At 48.9% G+C, this 18,425-nt stretch overlaps 1 protein-coding gene across 3 annotated transcripts in view; it reads left to right on the top strand.

Annotated features, from left to right (window-relative positions):
- The window catches only part of WDR62 (WD repeat domain 62), a 54,453-nt gene that overhangs the window by 13,305 nt on the left and 22,723 nt on the right, over nt 1–18,425 (top strand). For all 3 annotated transcript variants that reach the window (XM_074386514.1, XM_010347965.3, XM_074386513.1), the window contains exons 4-13: nt 17–74; nt 318–488; nt 1,363–1,500; nt 1,908–2,090; nt 3,915–4,075; nt 5,679–5,868; nt 11,504–11,641; nt 13,467–13,645; nt 15,379–15,470; nt 17,632–17,757. In XM_074386514.1, coding sequence (XP_074242615.1) covers nt 17–74; nt 318–488; nt 1,363–1,500; nt 1,908–2,090; nt 3,915–4,075; nt 5,679–5,868; nt 11,504–11,641; nt 13,467–13,645; nt 15,379–15,470; nt 17,632–17,757 — 1,436 coding nt within the window. The remainder of the gene's footprint in view (nt 1–16; nt 75–317; nt 489–1,362; nt 1,501–1,907; nt 2,091–3,914; nt 4,076–5,678; nt 5,869–11,503; nt 11,642–13,466; nt 13,646–15,378; nt 15,471–17,631; nt 17,758–18,425) is intronic.

Genomic DNA, 18,425 nt, shown 5'->3' with positions numbered 1-18,425 from the left:
TTTTCCTTATCCGCAGGAAGTCTCTGAGTGCTCTGGCCTTCTCCCCTGATGGGAAGTACATAGTGACAGGGGAGGTGAGTCATGATCATGATTGAGTGGGAGTGGGGGCCTGGGGGGCCTTGGGGGGTCATTCCTTCTGCTCCCAGCAGGCCTGGGAGTCGCTGAAATAGCTCCTTCCTGGGCCAGAACAGCCCAGTGGCAGATGAGGGAGGTGGCTTTTGGGCACAGCCTGTGGCAGTGCCATCTTCAGCCTTGACAACCCCTCTAGCCTTGCCTGGTACAGAGTCTAGCAGCAGTAATGATCCCACTTTTCCTAGAATGGACACAGGCCTGCCGTGCGCATCTGGGATGTGGAGGAGAAAAATCAGGTGGCGGAGATGCTAGGCCACAAGTATGGTGTGGCCTGTGTGGCCTTCTCGCCCAATATGAAACACATCGTGTCCATGGGCTACCAACATGACATGGTGCTCAACGTCTGGGACTGGAAGGTAAGAGCTGACCAGTGGGCATGTGGCAGGCAGCCGGCTGCCAGAGCATCCTGTGTCTCAGGCACTGGGAGAGCTATATGAGAGAATGTAGTAAAATGCCCACTCACCCAACAGATGACAGCTATTGAGCACCTGCTGCATGCTGATCCCTTATTGTAGGGCACAAGACAGGCTCCCAGCTAGAAGAATTATAAATATTTTTGTATTGACCAGCTGTGACCTTAGGCGAGTGACTTAACATCTCTGCGAGTCTTTTTTCTCCTTTGTTAGAAGATATAGTAGTACTTACCTTGTTGAGTTGTGAGACTTCAGTGAGTTGATAAGCACTGGAAGGCTGGGCTTTGGAACAGCTGTGGAGCCAGCAGAAGTGGGTACCAAGTCCTGGCTCTGCCCATAGCCCACTGTGTGACCTTGAGTTGAACACATGACATCTCTGCCTCTGAGCCTGGCAGCATTGTGGAGAAGCACCTCCCTCATGGGGCCACTGACAAAATTCTGTGAGTTATCCTGTGAAGGACTCAGAGCAAGGCCCAGAGCAAGAGCCCTATCTGTGACAGCCAGAGGTTGTGTCATCCTTACATCCCAGCCATGACTGTCCCCAACACTGTGTGTGGGTTGCAGAGCTTAGACCCTTGGGGAGAATTCTGGAACATATTCTCACATGGGGACCTTTCCAAGCCTCTGTCCCCTCCTTTGTTGCTGAGGAATGGGCAGAGTGCCCCACATAGGTTTCCCCAAACAGCAGCTCTCTGTAGGGTCCCAGGAAGACAGACTTGAAGCGGGGATGAGCAGGGAGGTCCAGGCTGAGAGCAAGGGCACCGATAGTTCAATGGAATGAGTGCTGGCATGAGCTTCTCTGTGCTTATTTTTCCAGAAAGACATCGTGGTGGCCTCCAACAAGGTATCTTGTAGAGTCATTGCTCTCTCCTTCTCAGAGGACAGCAGCTATTTTGTCACTGTTGGGAACCGGCATGTGAGGTTCTGGTTCTTGGAAGTCTCCACTGAGACAAAGGTGAGTTTCTGTCCCTGCCCTTTCAGCCAGGCCCTGAGGGAGTCACCATCGGTGGCAGCATGGGCTCCCGTTTCTCCCTGAGATTTGGGGGCAGTGGTCTCGGACCATTTGGCATCTCAAGGGCCCAGCTGCTGCTTCTGGACCTACTCTCAGGGTGCTGATGCACAGGCCCTGTCAGGAACCCCCTGACCCTGGGACCAGCTCTCATTGTTGGACTGCTGCTGTCCAGCCCCTCTAACCAGAGGGGCAGGGCTCTACTGTTTTCTTTCCTTCTCCTCCATTTAGAAGAGCTTCTTAGGGTTCTCCTGTTTAGATGTGTCCTATCATCTGGTCATGCAGGGCCCATCGTGGCCCTGTTTGGGCTCAGCTGTGTGGACAGTATCTCACTGTGCCCTCTGTGTCTCCAGGTGACGGGCACAGTACCCCTTGTTGGGCGCTCAGGCATACTGGGCGAGCTGCACAACAACATTTTCTGTGGTGTGGCCTGTGGTCGGGGCCGGATGGCGGGCAGTACCTTCTGTGTGTCCTACTCAGGCCTCCTTTGCCAGTTCAATGAGAAGAGGGTGCTGGAGAAGTGGATCAACCTCAAGGTACCACCCTCCCTCTCTGCCATCAGTGGGACAGAGTCTTTGCTGCTCATCAGTATTGACCACACAGGTTCTGCTTATATGACTAGTGGTGAATGACTTCCCCTCTGAGCTTCGGTTCCACATCTGTAAAATGGGAGTACTGCTGCCCTCCCCGTAAAGCTGATAAGGAAGTCTGGTGAGATAATATAGGCAAGGCAGTGAGCACAGTGCTTGGTACCCTGAAATGGGCTCAAGGTGACAGTTGTTTTCCCATCACTATTTGATCTGCTGTACATTTCTCTTCTCAGTTGAGCACTCTTGGCTGGTAGAGGACTACATTTTTAAAAAAATCAGAGATAACATTAGTTTAATAATTTTTTAGTCAAAAAAGACTACACAAAATATGCAAACTTTTATTTATTTTTACTTTTATTTTTTTGAAAAGGAGTCTCACTCTGTTGCCCAGGCTGGAGTGCAGTGGCGCAATCTTGGCTCACTGCAACCTCCACCTCCCAGGTTCGAGCAATTCTCCTGCCTCAGCCTCCCAAGCAGCCTGGATCATAGGCACCTGTCACCCGCCTCGGCTAATTTTTGAATTTTTAGTAGAGACAGGGTTTTACCATGTTAGCCAGGCTGGTCTGACCTTCAATGATCCACTCGTCTTGGCCTCCTGAAGTGCTGGAATTATAGGCATGAGCAACTGTGCCTGGCCATAAACTTTTAAACTAAAGCATAATCTATTGATACATTGCAGAGCTCCTTTCCTTTAGTATCTGAAGGTTTGAGTCCAAGCTGTTTTCCCATCTGGAATCAGTTGCCCATTTGGCTATCAGCTGGGGCATTGTGGTTTTCTCTCCTGTTCTGTCCTGCCTTTGTGACTCACTCTGGAGATCACCTTTGAGGTTAATGGCACATGGAGGGGTTCCAAGTTTTATCTCTTTCCTAGTTGGTCAAACCTCATTTTGTCTCTTTCAACCAAGTGAAAAGCTCTCAATAGATAGATGTTTAATTCCTCAGCACTAAATGACTCATAAATTAAGTCCTTGTAGATTTGGAAAAACTCCTTTAAGCGGTGTCTAGAGGTCTAGCATTTCCTGATAGAACAGACAGCCTTCCTAGATACTGTAACTTTTTTCTGTACCGCTTTGGAGTATAGTCTTTATGAAGTTGTTTGGAAGCAATAGGGAATAAGATTTAAGCCTAAAATTCAACCCTATTACTGCAAGTGACTTAACTGAAGTTGCAGTCTGCTGAACAGCTATTTTCCATTCACAGCTACGTTTCCCTGTAGACAGCAGTGACAACTCTGTCCCTGTTCACGCTTCTGTCTGACTGCTGGCCTATGTCTTTCAATAGTGGCCATATGTTACATTCTGATTTCAAAAATCTTTTTTTTTTTTTTTTTTTTTGAGACGGAGTTTTCGCTCTTATTACCCAGGCTGGAGTGCAATGGCGCGATCTCGGCTCACCGCAACCTCCGCCTCCTGGGTTCAGGCAATTCTCCTGCCTCAGCCTCCTGAGTAGCTGGGATTACAGGCACGCACCACCATGCCCAGCTAGTTTTTTTGTATTTTTAGTAGAGACGGGGTTTCACCATGTTGACCAGGATGGTCTCGATCTCTTGACCTCGTGATCCACCCGCCTCGGCCTCCCAAAGTGCTGGGATTACAGGCGTGAGCCACCGCGCCCGGCCTCAAAAATCTTAAAATATGCTAAAATGGGTGTCTTAGACCCAAGGAACTGTAAGTCTTCTCTGGAGGCCTAAGGCTGCTCTGTCAGTCCCCATGTCCCTGGGCCAGACCACGTGAAGCACTAAATCCACTGGGGTCCCCTTTGCCTCCACAGGTCTCCCTGTCTTCCTGCCTCTGTGTCAGCCAGGAGCTCATCTTCTGTGGCTGCACAGATGGGATAGTCCGCATCTTCCAGGCCCACAGCCTGCACTACCTTGCCAACCTGCCCAAGCCGCACTACCTTGGGGTAGATGTGGCACAAGGACTGGAGCCCAGGTACTGCCCTACAGGGAGAGGGAACTGGAGGGGCCCAACCAGAGTCTCTCTGCTGGCATTCATCCATGCTTCCAGATCCATTCATCTGTCTGTCCATTCCACAAATACCCATCATGACTCTCAGCGCTGGGTATTACAAAGCAGAAAAGTCCTTCCCTTCTGAGGCAAGCTTCACAGTGAGAAGTAAGGCTGTGTGGGGGAAGAAACAGTCAGTGAGAAAACAAAGGAATAAACAGTATAATTTCAGACAGCAGTCAGTGTGGTGAAGAACAGTGCGGAGCAGGTGTGAATGTGGTGAAGTGTTTCCAGCCACATGGCTGACCCCTACTAAGCAGCTGCTAAGTGCCAGCCCTGGGCTGGAAGCAAGACACACCTATAATGAAGCAGCAAAATCGCTGCCTCTGTGCAGTCTAGCAGGGGGGCTCAATGATAAGCAAGTACACAAAAAAGATCATTTCAGGTCGGCATCAGTGCTTTGGGAATGCCGAGGGTAGACTGTGCTGATTGGGTGTCTGGTGAGAAGGAGCTGCTTATAGGTGTGTGCAGAGCTGGGTCCCAGCAGTAGAGGTGACCCCCCACTGTGCTTGTCATGTTGCAGGAATAGTAAGGGACTGTGTGGGCAGAGCCCAGTATGCCAGGGGAGGATGGTGGGAGACGAGGCCAGCGTGGGGCACCTGTAGTCTAGCCTCAGGTCTGTGGGCAGCTGCTGGGGGTTTCAGACATTGGAGTAAGTGACCAGGCCTTACATGTTAGGTCCCTTGGCTGCTGTATCAAGAGTGGATGGAAGCAGTAGGCTGTGGCTTGTCTTCCCCTTTGTTGCAAGTCTGTTTTATGGAATCAGGGGCTACCTAACCAGCGGGTGCCGGGTATCTAGGTCTGCCTCTTTGTGGATTTCTGGATATTAACTCTTGGGTGCGTTTTCCACAACAGAGCCTGAACAGGGGAACTGGGTGTCATGAAGGAAAGGAGGGGTGAACAACTCACAGGCAGTGTTGCATTGAGTAGCAAGGTTGGCCACTCTGCTGCCTTCTGTTGTGCTGTGTGACCTCGAGAAGGTGACTATACCTTCCTGTGCTTCCATTTTCTCATGTGTAAAATGTAGTACCTACCTCTTACCATAGTCGTGAGAGTTTGTTGCAGCTAAAACGCTTGGCTAGCACAGTATAAATGCTCAGTAAACTGTAGCCTTTGTAGGGAGACCCCAGGCCAAGGGGCAGCTCCCCAGCCTCCTTAGGACATGGGTTTTTTTATCATGTGTTGGTGAGGCCAAGAAGAGGTGGGGCCTAAATATATGCTTATTATCTTTCTATGCTTAGAGAGCAGGAGCTTGGATTGGGTGAAATGATGGGAGAGAAATGTTCATAGGAATCAAAAACCCAGTTGTTCTCAGGGCCAGGCAGAAGCTTCCAGTTTGTATCCTCTACATGAGAAGCAAAGCAGAGGAAGAGGGAAAGGGGAGAAGTGGAATTGGAGCAGGAGAGATGCATGGCCACAAGCACCATGAGGGATGGCATTGCTGGGGAGGCAGCTCCACTGTCACTAGAGGTGGCTGTCACTACTCAGTGACGGTGATGGCGATTGATGACCCATGTGGTCTTGTTAGCTTCCTCTTCCACAGGAAGGCAGAAGCAGTCTACCCAGATACAGTGGCACTGACCTTCGACCCCATCCACCAGTGGCTGTCCTGCGTGTATAAGGACCACAGCATCTACATTTGGGACATCAAAGACATCAACAGAGTGGGCAAGGTGTGGTCAGAGCTCTTCCACAGCTCTTACGTCTGGAATGTGGAGGTGAGCCCCTCCGTCTCTCTGCCCCTGCTCAGCCTCTGCACAGTTCCCCACAGAGTTTGGGAACCCATTCAGTAATTCCTTCAGAAGATACTCATTGATCCCCTCCTATGCATCAGGCCCTGTCCTAGGTGCTGAGGACACAGACCAAAACCCTGTCCTTAATGAGCTCACATGTGGGTGGGAAAGGAAACCTAGAAACATCATTGGTGAATAATATGCCAAGCAGCAGTAACTCTCTGAAGAAAAATGAGGCAGGGAAGGGAAATCCAGATGGTATTCTAGAGAGGAGCAAGATCAGGGAAGACCTCCCTGAGGACATGACATTTGAGCTGGGACCTGCAGGAAGTTGAGGAATAAGTCCTACAACTGCTGGGGAGAACCACAAGCAGAGGCCCTACAGGAGGAACATGCACTGGCACAGAGAGCTTTGCTGTGGAGGATGTTTATGTATTTCACTGTTTTGTTTTGTTTTAAAGTTGAAGGCGGGTCATGGTGGCTCACACCTGTAATCCCAGCACTTTGGGAGGCTAAGGCGGGAGGATCAGTTGAACCCAGGAGATTGAGACCAGCTTGGGCAACATAAGATCCCATCTCTACAACTAATTTTTTAAAATTAGCCAGTCAGGCCTGGTGCAATGTAATCCCAGCACTTTGGGAGGCCCAGGTGGGTGGATCACGAGGTCAGGAGTTTAAGACCATCCTGGCCAAGATGGTGAAACCCCATCTCTACTAATAATGCAAGAAATTGGCCGGGCTTGGTGGCTCACACTTGTAATCCCAGCACTTTGAGAGGCTGAGGTGGGCAGATGACAAGGTCAAGAGATCAAGACCATCCTGACCAACATGGAGAAACCCTGTCTCTACTAAAAATACAAAATTAGCTGGGCGTGATGGCACATGCCTGTAATCCCAGTTACTCAGGAGGCTGAGGCAGGAGAATTGCTTGAACCCAGGAGGTAGAGGTTGCAGTGAGCCAAGACTGCGCCATTGCACCCCAGCCTGGGCAACAAGCAAAAACTATATCTCAAAAAAAAAAAAGAAAAGACATGTATATTTTTTTAGTACAAATTGGGATTTCAGAATCACAGGCTGAGTGTCAGGGATCCTCATAGCTATTGAGTTGATGCTTCCAGAGCCTAGTTCTTAAGGACACAGGGGATGGTGGAATTTGAATATCCCCAGTAACTCATTTGCTTTTTCCCACATTATACATAACAACAATCTGAAGGCCGGGCGCGGTGGCTCAAGCCTGTAATCCCAGCACTTTGGGAGGCCGAGGCGGGTGGATCACGAGGTCGAGAGATCGAGACCATCCTGGTCAACAAGGTGAAACCCCGTCTCTACTAAAAATACAAAAAACTAGCTGGGCGTGGTGGCTCGTGCCTGTAATCCCAACTACTTAGGAGGCTGAGGCAGGAGAATTGCCTGAACCCAGGAGGCGGAGGTTGCGGTGAGCCGAGATCGCGCCATTGCACTCCAGCCTGGGTAACAAGAGCGAAACTCCGTCTCAAAAAAAAAAAAAAAACAACAATCTGAAAATGACAACTATTCAATTCTGAAGACAGTTAAAACAATTGTATTGTATATATTTTCTCTATTCTGTCCAATTTTTAAAATAATTTTACTATATCTACAGGATCTGAATATGTAGCCATTATATACTATATTCTCTCCCTTTCGAACCCCATTTATTTTGGAATAGGGAATTTATATATATATGTATATGTATGTAGGGGCAAAATATACATGGCATAAAATTTACCATTTCATCTATTTTAAAGTGTACTATTTGGTGGCATTTAGTACACTTACAATGTCATGCAGCCATCACTACTCTAGTTTCAGAACATTTTCATCACCCACCCCTCCCCCAAAAAAATTCTGTATCTGTTAAGCAGTCCTCCCTATTTCCCACTCCTCCCATCCCTGGAAATGACTAATCTGCTTCTGTCTTTATGGACTTCCCTGTTCTGAGTATTTCTTTTCTTTCTGTCTTTCTTTTTTTTTTTGGTGGGGTCTTGCTCGACACCCAGGCTGGAATGCAGTGACACAATCTTGGTTTACTGCAACCTCCACTTCCCAGGTTCAAGCAATTCCCATGCCTCAGTCTCTAGAATAGCTGGGATTACAGGCACATGTCACCATACCTGGTGAATTTCTTGTATTTTAGTAGAGACAGGGTTTCACCATGTTGCCCAGGCTGGTCTCGAACTCCTGTGCTCAGGCAGTGCACCCGCCTCAGCTTCCCAAAGTGCTAGGATTATAGGCATGAGCCACCACGCTGACCTGAATATTTCTTTTTTTTTTTTTTTTTTTTGAGACGGAATTTCGCTCTTGTTACCCAGGCTGGAGTGCAATGGCGCGATCTCGGCTCACCACAACCTCCGCCTCCTGGGTTCAGGCTATTCTCCTGCCTCAGCCTCCTGAGTAGCTGGGATTACAGGCACACGCCACCATGCCCAGCTAATTTTTTTTAGTATTTTTAGTAGAGACGGGGTTTCACCATGTTGACCAGGATGGTCTCGATCTCTTGACCTCGTGATCCACCCGCCTCGGCCTCCCAAAGTCTGGTGTGCTTTTTTTTAAGAGTAACTGTTGGATTTGACCTTGGTCCTTTCCTGTTGTTCATTTTTATGCGATACCAGTTTTTCTGAAATTTTAGAAGTTGGTGTGCTTAAGGACGGTTTATCCAACTGCACAAGAGAGAACTCTTGTCTTCTGGTTTTTTTTGGCGCGGGGGACAGGATGGCCTGTTTTGTTTTGTTTTGTTTCTTTTTCAAAGAGTTTCTCACTGTGTTGCCTAGGCTGGATTTCAGTGGCACGATCACAGCTCACTGAAGCTTCAACCTTGTAGGCACAAGCAATCCTCCTGCCTCAGCCTACTGAGTAGCTAGGACCATAGGCATGCACTACAATGCCCGGCTAATTTTTTATTTTTGAAAGAGATGCGGTCTCACTGTGCTGCCCAGGCTTGTCTTAAACTCGGGCTCAAGCAATCCTCCTGCCTCAGCCTCCCAAAGTGCTAGGATTACATGCTTCTGTTACTTGTATAGTGTATGTCAGCCTGCTTTCTGATACTTCCTTTTTTATGGTCCTCTTTATGTGTTATGTCTCTCCTTTAATCTGAATCTCCTGTTTATTTCTTCTGTCCCTGTTGTTATTGATAAATTTTGTTTCTACTCTCAGCAGTTTCTCTTCAGTATGGGGCTTTGTCCTGAAGGGGAGGCCTGGCAGCTCAGTTTGAGAGTTCACAGGATTTTCTCCGGTCCCTTTAGGCCTTACCCCTTGCACGCAAGCATTGTTGGGGTGGATGAAACCCTCCGTTTCAGCTGCTGTTCAGTTTGGCCCAGTGTGCTTTCCAATGAACACCTGTTGGCTGCTTTGGAATTACCCTGCTGCTGGGTCTGTCAGTTGCCTAATTGCTTCTCTGTCTCCCACATGCATACTGATGATATGTAGGTCTTGTGACTGGTGGTGGTTTGTCCCACACACTTGTATTTTGAGGGTGATGGGAATATTTTGTTACTGAGTTTTGCTATAAATGTTGTCTGTAAGTTTGGGTTTTGCTGTCTGGTTGATGTTTTTCTTAGGTGGTGATTTTGGGAGATTAAAAAAATTAATGCCACTACTGTCATCTTCCCGGTTCTCAGTCTTCCATATTTTGAAATCTCTTTGTATGGTGGCTGTTTGTCCCTTTCAGCTTCATTTTAAATATCTTTAGTTCTGTCTTTCAGTTAACTTAATTTTCTCCTCAATTATATCTAATCTTTGGTTTTTAGTATGTTTTTTTGTTTTTTTTGTTTGTTTGTTTTTTTGAGACGGAGTTTCACTCTTGTTACCCAGGCTGGAGTGCAATGGCGCGATCTCGGCTCACCGCAACTTCCGCCTCCTGGGTTCAAGCAATTCTCCTGCCTCAGCCTCCTGAGTAGCTGGGATTACAGGCACGCGCCACCACGCCCAGCTAATTTTTTGTATTTTTAGTAGAGACGGGGTTTCACCATGTTGACCAGGATGGTCTTGATCTCCTGACCTTGTGATCCACCTGCCTCAGCCTCCCAAAGTGCTGGGATTACAGGCGTGAGCCACTGCGCCCGGCTGTTGTTTTTGTTTTTTTTTTTTTTGAGATGGAGTTTTGCTTTTGTTACCCAGGCTGGAGTGCAATGGCGCTATCTTGGCTCACCGCAACCTCCGCCTCCTGGGTTCAGGCAATTCTCCTGCCTCAGCCTCCTGAGTAGCTGGGATTACAGGCACACGCCACCATGCCCAGCTAATTTTTTGTGTTTTTGTAGAGACGGGGTTTCACCATGTTGACCAAGATGGTCTCGATCTCTTGACCTTGTGATCCACCCACCTCGGCCTCCCAAAGTGCTGGGATTACAGGCTTGAGCCACCGCGCCCGGCCTAGTATGTTTTTTTTTTATTAATTTCTAGATGCAGTTCTATTTTGTTCTTTTTCAGCCCTGCTTGGTTAATCTTTATAATTTCTGGTTGGCTTCATACTTTTAATCTTGTCAAAATTATCTTTTAGGCCGGGCACGTTGGCTCATGCCTGTAATCCCACTACTTTGGGAGGCTGAGGTGGGCAGATCACAAGGTCAAGAGTTTGAGACCACCCTGGCCAATGTGGTGAAACCCCATCTCTACTAATAGTACAAAAATTAGCTGGGTGTGGTGGCACACACCTGTAGTCCTAGCTACTCGGGAGGCTGAGGCAGAAGAATCGCCTGAATCTGGGAGATGGAGGTTGCAGTGAGCTGAGATCTCAGCACTGCACTCCAGCCTGGGTGACAGAGCAAGACTCTGTCTCAAAAATACATATATATACTTACATATTTTATATATATGTATGTGTATATATATGTATGCATATATAAAATGTATATATATAATATGCATAAACATATATGATATATGTAAATATATATCTTTTATTTCTTTTTAAAAAAACAAAACGGGATTTCACCATGTTGGTCAGGCTGGTCTTGAACTCCCGACCTCAGGTGATCCGCCCACCTTGGCCTCCAAAGTTCTTGGATTACAGGTGTGAGCCACTGTGCCCGGCTAGTCTTTTAGTTCTTTAAACATGTTAGACATAGTTATGTTCTGTCTGATAATTCCAATTTGGGTATTTTTGTTTTTGTTTTTGTTTTGGTTTGTCTGTCTATTTTGAGACACAGTCTCATATGTTGGCCAGACTGGGCTTGAACACCTGACCTCAAGCTATCCTCCTGCCTCAGCCTCTCAAGTAGCTGGGACTACAGGCATGCCCCACCTCCCCTGACTTAATAATTTCAGTATTTGAAGCCTTGCTACACTCTGTTGCTTCTGCTGCTTCTTGCTCATGGTACATTGTTCTTTTGTGCTCAGTGATGTTTGACTGAGTTCCGCATTTCCCTTGGAAGTTTATTTAAGGTTATGTGTTAAGACCGAAGCTGAAGGTGGGACATGTACAATATATGGCAGCATTTTGTGTCCTTTTTTTTTTTTTGCCTTGTTAATTTTTAGCATAGAAAGTATTGCATGATACCTGTTTATCTGTAACTTACTTAAAAAAATTTTTTTTTCAGGAAAATTCAACAGTAAGTCGTAGTGCTGTCATTGAGTCACTCTTTGCCTTGTCGTCTGGGAACTATAGGTGTATCCTGAGTTTGAAGACCAGAGAGCTTGTTTGCCATCAGGATCTTTTCTGACTTGCTCTTCAGACAACACCATTCGCTTCTGGAACTTGGACAGTAGCCCTGACTCTCACTGGCAGAAAAACATCTTCAGCAATGTAAGTGGTTTCCTTTGTGAGCCATCTTTTTTTTTTTTTTTTTTTTTTTTTTTTGGAAACAGAGTCTTGCTCTGTCACCCAGGCTAGAGTGCAGTGGCGTGATCTCAGCTCACTGCAACCTTCACCTTCCAGGTTCAAGTGATCCTCCTGCCTCAGCCTCCCGAGTAGCTAGGATTACAGGCGCCTGCCACTGTGCCTGGCTAATCTTTGTATTTTTAGTAGAGACAAGGTTTCACCACGTTGGCTAGGCTGGCCCCAAACTCCTGACTTCATGATCCACCTGCCTTGGCCTCCCAAAGTGCTGGGATTACAGGCGTGAGCCACCGCGCCTGGCATGTGAGTCATCTTTCAGGAGGAATAAAGACCTACTGTAAGCGTGGATGCAGGGGCAGGAGGGACTCTGATGGACCCTAGATGTTAGGTTCCACCAGGGCAAGAACTGGCAGCCAAGGCGGGTCCCTCTCTGCGTCCCTTCCTCTTGTTTCTGTTTCTCCTGCTCCCCCTCTGAGGCGGCATGGTCTGTCCCCTCTGATTCTCTGCCAGTTGGCTCCTGCTTTCCAGATGTGTGGACACAGCCACTCCAGGCAGCCCCAACACACCCAGCAGAGGTGAAATTGCTTTCTAAGTCTTGAGGTGGAACTCCCTGGGAGAGCAGCTGATGAGCCCAGCTATTCTGGGGCTCCCTCTGTCCACTGGCTGCCACACAGTGAGACCTCAGGGAGGTGCGGGCAGAATGCTGGCAAGAGCCATGATGGGAGGCTGGGGAGAAAAGCTTGCTGAAGAAATTTTGGTTACCATTGCGACGCCAGCGAGGAAGCCTCTCTGGTAGCTGAGACCTGAGTCATGCATTCATTTATTCTGCAGATATTTATTAAGGTCCATGCCACGTGCTTTGCTGCATGCTAGGGACACAACAGTGACTAAGACTCTTCTCCTGCCCTGTGGCACACACAGTCCAGTGAGGGCAGACAGTGAACTGACAACCATCCATGTTATGCGCAATCACAAGTGCGACAAGCACCATGAAATGTGCAGGGTGCTAGTAGGACATAGAGCAGCAGCATGTGAACTTGTCTGGGACATCTGGAGCAGCTTCCCGTGGAAGGGACAGCTAAGTTGAGATTGGGAGGAGTGAAGAGGGAAGGGAAGAGGGTCAATACTTAGGCATTAGCCTGTACGAAGGCCATGGGGTGGGAAACAGCTGGGTGAATTGGAAAACATGAAAGAGGTCAGTGCAACTGGAACTAAAAAGGCCCTCGATGCGGGAGGCTGTAGCAGGTGCACCTTTATTACTCCCCTCATTCTCCACGTAGTGCTACCATCGTCTCCTCTGTACCTGTGACATACAGGCTGTTTTTGGCTCCACACGATAGAAAAACTCAAAATAAGAGGTAAAAGTCAGGCTTCTGACTCATAAAAGTAGTCTGAGTCTGAAGGTAACCAGTTTAGACCATTCTGCAGGAAGCCCTTAGGGATCCAAGGGCCTTCCAGCTCTCTGTAATTTGAAGAAGTAGCCTGTGTCCTCATAACCCAGTGTGGCTGTGGGGCTCCTGCTATCATATCCAAGTTCCGGGCTGCAAGATGAAGAAAAGACTTGGAAGAGTACATGCTTGCTTCATATTTAGTTGTTCAGAATTTATTCACATGTTCTCATCTAGCTTCAGGGGAGGTGAGGCGAGGAAATAATTATTCTGATTGGCAAACTTCCCAGCTCAAAATTAGAGTTGTGTTATGAATGTAGAAGAGACTAGCTGTGGAGGGACACAATTTCAGAAGTGCTTCTGAGCTGTTTGTGGTGCTGACCTCAGCCCTGTCCTTCCTGCAGACCCTGCTGAAGGTTGTGTATGTGGAGAATGACATCCAGCACCTGCAGGACATGTCACACTTCCCAGACCGGGGGAGCGAGAATGGGACACCCATGGACGTGAAAGCCGGGGTGCGGGTCATGCAGGTCAGTCCTGACGGCCAACATTTGGCTTCAGGCGACCGAAGTGGAAATCTGAGGCAAGTGGGTCCTGGCAGTGTCCAGTATACACCTCCCAGCTCCAGCTCGGGTTCTCAGGGCGGTGGGCAGGAGCCCTGGCCTTGGCACCTCCTGCTGCCCATTGGGAATGAAGGGCTGTGAATAGCAATCTGGTAACCTGCCACCCTTGGGTACTTAAGCTCGGAAGGGGCCTCCAGAAGGGCTAGAGCAGGGTAGCTACCAGGACCTCAGCAGCTGGGGTGTGCAGACTTTGCCTATAAACAGGCAAGGTCATATGACTCTAGGGCAGAGTGACACTTTCACCGGCCACGTAGTACCAGTGCTGAAGTGCTCGTGAAGATGCCAGCTGGAAAAGGGTCCTAGTGGCCCTAAGAGAGGGGCCATGAGGGTGGGATATCTGAGAGTTCAGGCTGCTCATGCGCCCTGTCAAGGTTTGTCAAGATGTTACCAACCCAGTAGGTGCTAGTGGGACATAGGCCCTGTCACTAGGGCCAGGTTTAAGATGACAAATGACAGCTGTGACCACCTGGGTGTTGGAGCCACTGGGAAATGGAAGAGAGTTGGGGGAACTAGAGGAAACATAAAGGGGCAGCAGCCACCAGGCAGTCCCAGGAGAGCAGGTTCCAAGTTATCACATCTTCCTGTTGTCAAGAAGAGCAGAAAGTGCTGATTTTTTTTTTTCCGTGAAATTGTATAATTTTTAAATACTGGCATCTGTTTTGATACCACTCACTGTGTGAGACCAGCTCTGTGTCAGTGGGCTCTTTACACTGACATGGCACTGTCCAGAGTGGCAAAACAGTACCAAGAGCTAACATAGGGTAGCACTTTTCTCCCTTGTTGAGTGCTGGCCTGAACACTGTGTTGACCAATTTAATCTTCTCACCGACCCTCTGATGTAAGTGACGTTATTGGCACCAAGTATCTGGACCAAGATCACATGGGTAGAATGGAGAAGCTGGGTTGACCTGATGACTGATTTCATTTGGGGAGAACGAGGAAGGTCTAGATTTGATACTCTTAAGAATGAGATACTGGAGGCCGGGCGCGGTGGCTCAAGTCTGTAATCCCAGCACTTTGGGAGGCCGAGGCGGGTGGATCACGAGGTCGAGAGATTGAGACCATCCTGGTCAACATGGTGAAACCCCGTCTCTACTAAAAATACAAAACATTAGCTGGGCATGGTGGTGCGTGCCTGTAATCCCAGCTACTCAGGAGGCTGAGGCAGGAGAATTACCTGAACCCAGGAGGCGGAGGTTGCGGTGAGCCGAGATCGCGCCATTGCACTCCAGCCTGGGTAACAAGAGCGAAACTCCGTCTCAAAAAAAAAAAAAAAAAAAAAAAAAAAAAAAAGAATGAGATACTGGAATCAAATGTTCTCATCCATAGCTCCTATGCTGGACTATGGCCTCCGGCCCCTAACCCCTGGCTCCTGCCCCATCCCAGGAACCACCTCTGATGCAGCCCTGTGTGTGTGCCTGCCCTTCTATAGGACTGTCCTAGGTCCCTGGGGCTATATTCTGGCTCATGCACCACAAGGGGCTGCTGTCTGCTGAGGTGCCCCCTGGCTCAACATGACTCCATTTACGATGGCAGTTTTCTAAGTGAGAGAAGTGGTTGTGCATCTCTAGAGTATTTGGCCATGATAAGGGGTTCTTATGTTGCTGGCCTGGCCATTCTGACCTTTCCTAGCAGTGGCAGAGCGCAGGGGGCTGGGGTGTGGGGGCTTTAGCAGGCAGTGTGTGTCTCCCAGGATCCACGAGCTGCACTTCATGGACGAGCTGGTCAAGGTGGAGGCCCATGATGCTGAGGTGCTGTGCCTGGAGTACTCTAAGCCGGAGACAGGTGAGCCCACAGCGGGGATGGAGTGGGGGTCAGGCAGGGAGGAGCCCCCTTGGCAGAGCCACAGAAAGGGGTAGCTGGTGTCTGGTGGGACTGTGGATGGCAGCTGGGAGTCTTGTATTTGGTAAGGGCCCCTGTTGCTGGACCCCGAAACCAGAGCAGCTGGGACTCAGCTTGACTTGCCCACTGCTGTTGCCAGCCCCCAAGCCAATGGGGTAGATGTATGAATGAGTGAATTCTGAATGAGCTCATCCTCTCCTGGAGAAGGTAGATTGATTGACAGTCATTCTTTTCTTTTTCTTTTCTTTTCTTTTTTTTTGTTTTCATAAAATTTTTTGTATTTTTAGTGGAGATGGGGTTTCACCATGTTGGCCAGGCTGGTCTTGAACTCCTGACCTCAGGTCATCCACCCACCTCAGCCTCCCAAAGTGCTGGGATTACAGGCGTGAGCCACCACACCCAGCCTAGGCATTATTTTCAAAAAATTTGAAGCCTATAGAAATATTGGGAGAATATTATAATGAATACCCACATGGGCTTCACCCAGATTCCTCAAGCTTTTTTTTTTTTTTTTTTTTTTTTTTTTTTTGAGATGGTGTCTCACTCTGTCACCCAGGCTAGAGGGCAGTGGCACCATCTTGGCTCACTGCAACCTCCACCTCCAGGATTAAAGTGATTCTCGTGCCTCAGCCTCCCAAGTAGCTGGGATTACAGGCAGCCACCACCACGCTTGGCCAATTTTTCTATTTTTAGTAAAGACAGGATTTCACCATGTTGGCCATGCTGGTCGCAAACTTGACCTCAGGTGAGCCATCCTCCCTGGCCTCCCAAAGTGCTAGGATTACAGGTGTGAGCCGCCGTACCTGGTTTGTTTGTTTGGTTGTTGTTGTTGTTGTTGTTGTTTTTGAGACAGAGTTTCACTCTTGTTACCCAGGCTGGAGTGCAATGGCGCGATCTCGGCTCACCGCAACCTCCGCCTCCTGAGTTCAAGCAATTCTCCTGCCTCCGCCTCCCTAGTAGCTGGGACTACAGGCGTGCGCCACCATACCCAGCTAATTTTTGTATTCTTAGTAGAGACGGGGTTTCACCATGTTGACCAGGATGGTCTCGATCTCTTGACCTCGTGATCCACCCGCCTCGGCCTCCCAAAGTGCTGGGATTACACGCGTGAGCCACCACGCCCAGCCTGTTGTTTTTTAATGGGACAGAGTCTCACTCTATCACCCAGCCTGGAGTATAATGGCACCATCTCGGCTCACTGCAACCTCTGCCTCCCATGTTCATGCTGTTCTCCTGCCTCAGCCTCTTGAGAGTAGCTGGGATTACAGGCACCCCACCACCACACCCAGCTAATTTTTGTATTTTTAGTAGAGACGGGGTTTTACCATGTTGTCCAGGCTGGTCTCAAACTCCTAACCTCAGATGATTTGCCTGTCTTGACCTCCCAAAGTGCTGGGATTACATGACATGAACCCCATGCCTGGCTCCTCAAGATTTTTTCTAGGCTGGGCACTATGCCTGTAATCCCAGCACTTTGGGAGTTATGGATTTGGTGGTATTTGGTCCTCATGTGATTTTCCCCATGCTCTTCTTTCATTCTCCCATGCCCCATGACCTGTGCCCCACTGACTTGTCTTTATACATCTCTTCACTTGGTTTGCCTCTCCTGATCTCCCCTCTGCCTCGGGTCATGTTGTTAAGCCTCAGGCCTAGCAAGTGACCAGAGTAGGGAAGGCTGGTGGCAGATGGGAGTCTGGCCACAGGCAGTCAATCAGACCTGGACAAGGCCCAGGCAGCCAGACCTCAGAGGGTGAAAGGACAGTGGTTTCAGGAGAGACTGAGAGGTTGCCAGGGATTTACCTGGTGTGCCAAGGAGTCGAACTCAGCAGGCAAGAGTGCTGGGCTCTGCTGGGGTGTCTGCTGTGGCTGTCCCTAGAGGAGAACCCATTGAGACTCATCCTCCCTGAGCTGGTGGTGAGGAGGTGAAATGTCAGGGTGTAGGGGCCCTGGGAAAGACCACACGGAGCTGAGGAAGTAGCCCTTGCCGGGCCTGGGTCAAGTTGGCCCCCTTCTCCAGGACTGGGCAGCTTGGTCACACTGCCCTTTGGGAGGCCAGGGCACCCAGGCAGCCTTCAGGAACCAATCTCATCCTCTCCTCTCACAGGGATGACCTTGCTGGCCTCAGCCAGTCGGGACCGGCTGATCCATGTGCTGAACGTGGAGAAGAACTACAACCTGGAACAGACGCTGGATGACCACTCCTCCTCCATCACCGCCATCAAGTTCGCTGGTGAGCCCCTTCCTGCTCCCTGTGCCTCGCTAGCTACCCTGCTAAAAAAGAATTTGTTCTTTTAACACCCCTGTCAAATATGTATCCAAACAAGTGAATATGGTGTCTGTATACAATATAAAGAATAATGACCTAGGCAGGAAACGGTGGCTCACGCCCATAATCCCAGCACTTTGGGAGGCTGAGGAGGGTAGATCACCTGAGGTCAGGAGTTCAGGACCAGCCTGGCCTACATAGTGAAACACCATTTTTACTGAAAATAAAAAATTAGCTGGACATGGTGGTGCACCTGTAATCCCAGCTACTTGGAAGGCTGAGGTGGGAGAATTGCTTGAACCTGGGAGGTGGAGACTGCAGCAGGTCACACTTCCTCCCCTATATGGGGTTTACTCCCTTCTGTGAGCCAATGACTCTCCTTGAGCAACATCTAATATTTGTATGTCAGGCCTGGACCCTCTCTTGAATATTCTGTCATGAAGGAGCATGTCTGATGTGATGAGACCCTAAGAGTTTTATATTTGTTCTGCCTTTTCATGCTCACCAAACTCTTACTCTGTAAAGAAATGAGAATAATAAAAGCAAGAATGTTTCTAGTACTTACCATGTTGCAGCCCCTATTCCAATGACTTCATACCACTTTCCAGGGAAGGGACTGTCACGACGCCCAT

Source organism: Saimiri boliviensis, chromosome 14, assembly GCF_048565385.1.
Source record: "Saimiri boliviensis isolate mSaiBol1 chromosome 14, mSaiBol1.pri, whole genome shotgun sequence".
In the NCBI taxonomy this organism is placed as follows: domain Eukaryota; kingdom Metazoa; phylum Chordata; class Mammalia; order Primates; family Cebidae; genus Saimiri; species Saimiri boliviensis.
This window is presented reverse-complemented; position numbering and strand designations above follow the sequence as displayed.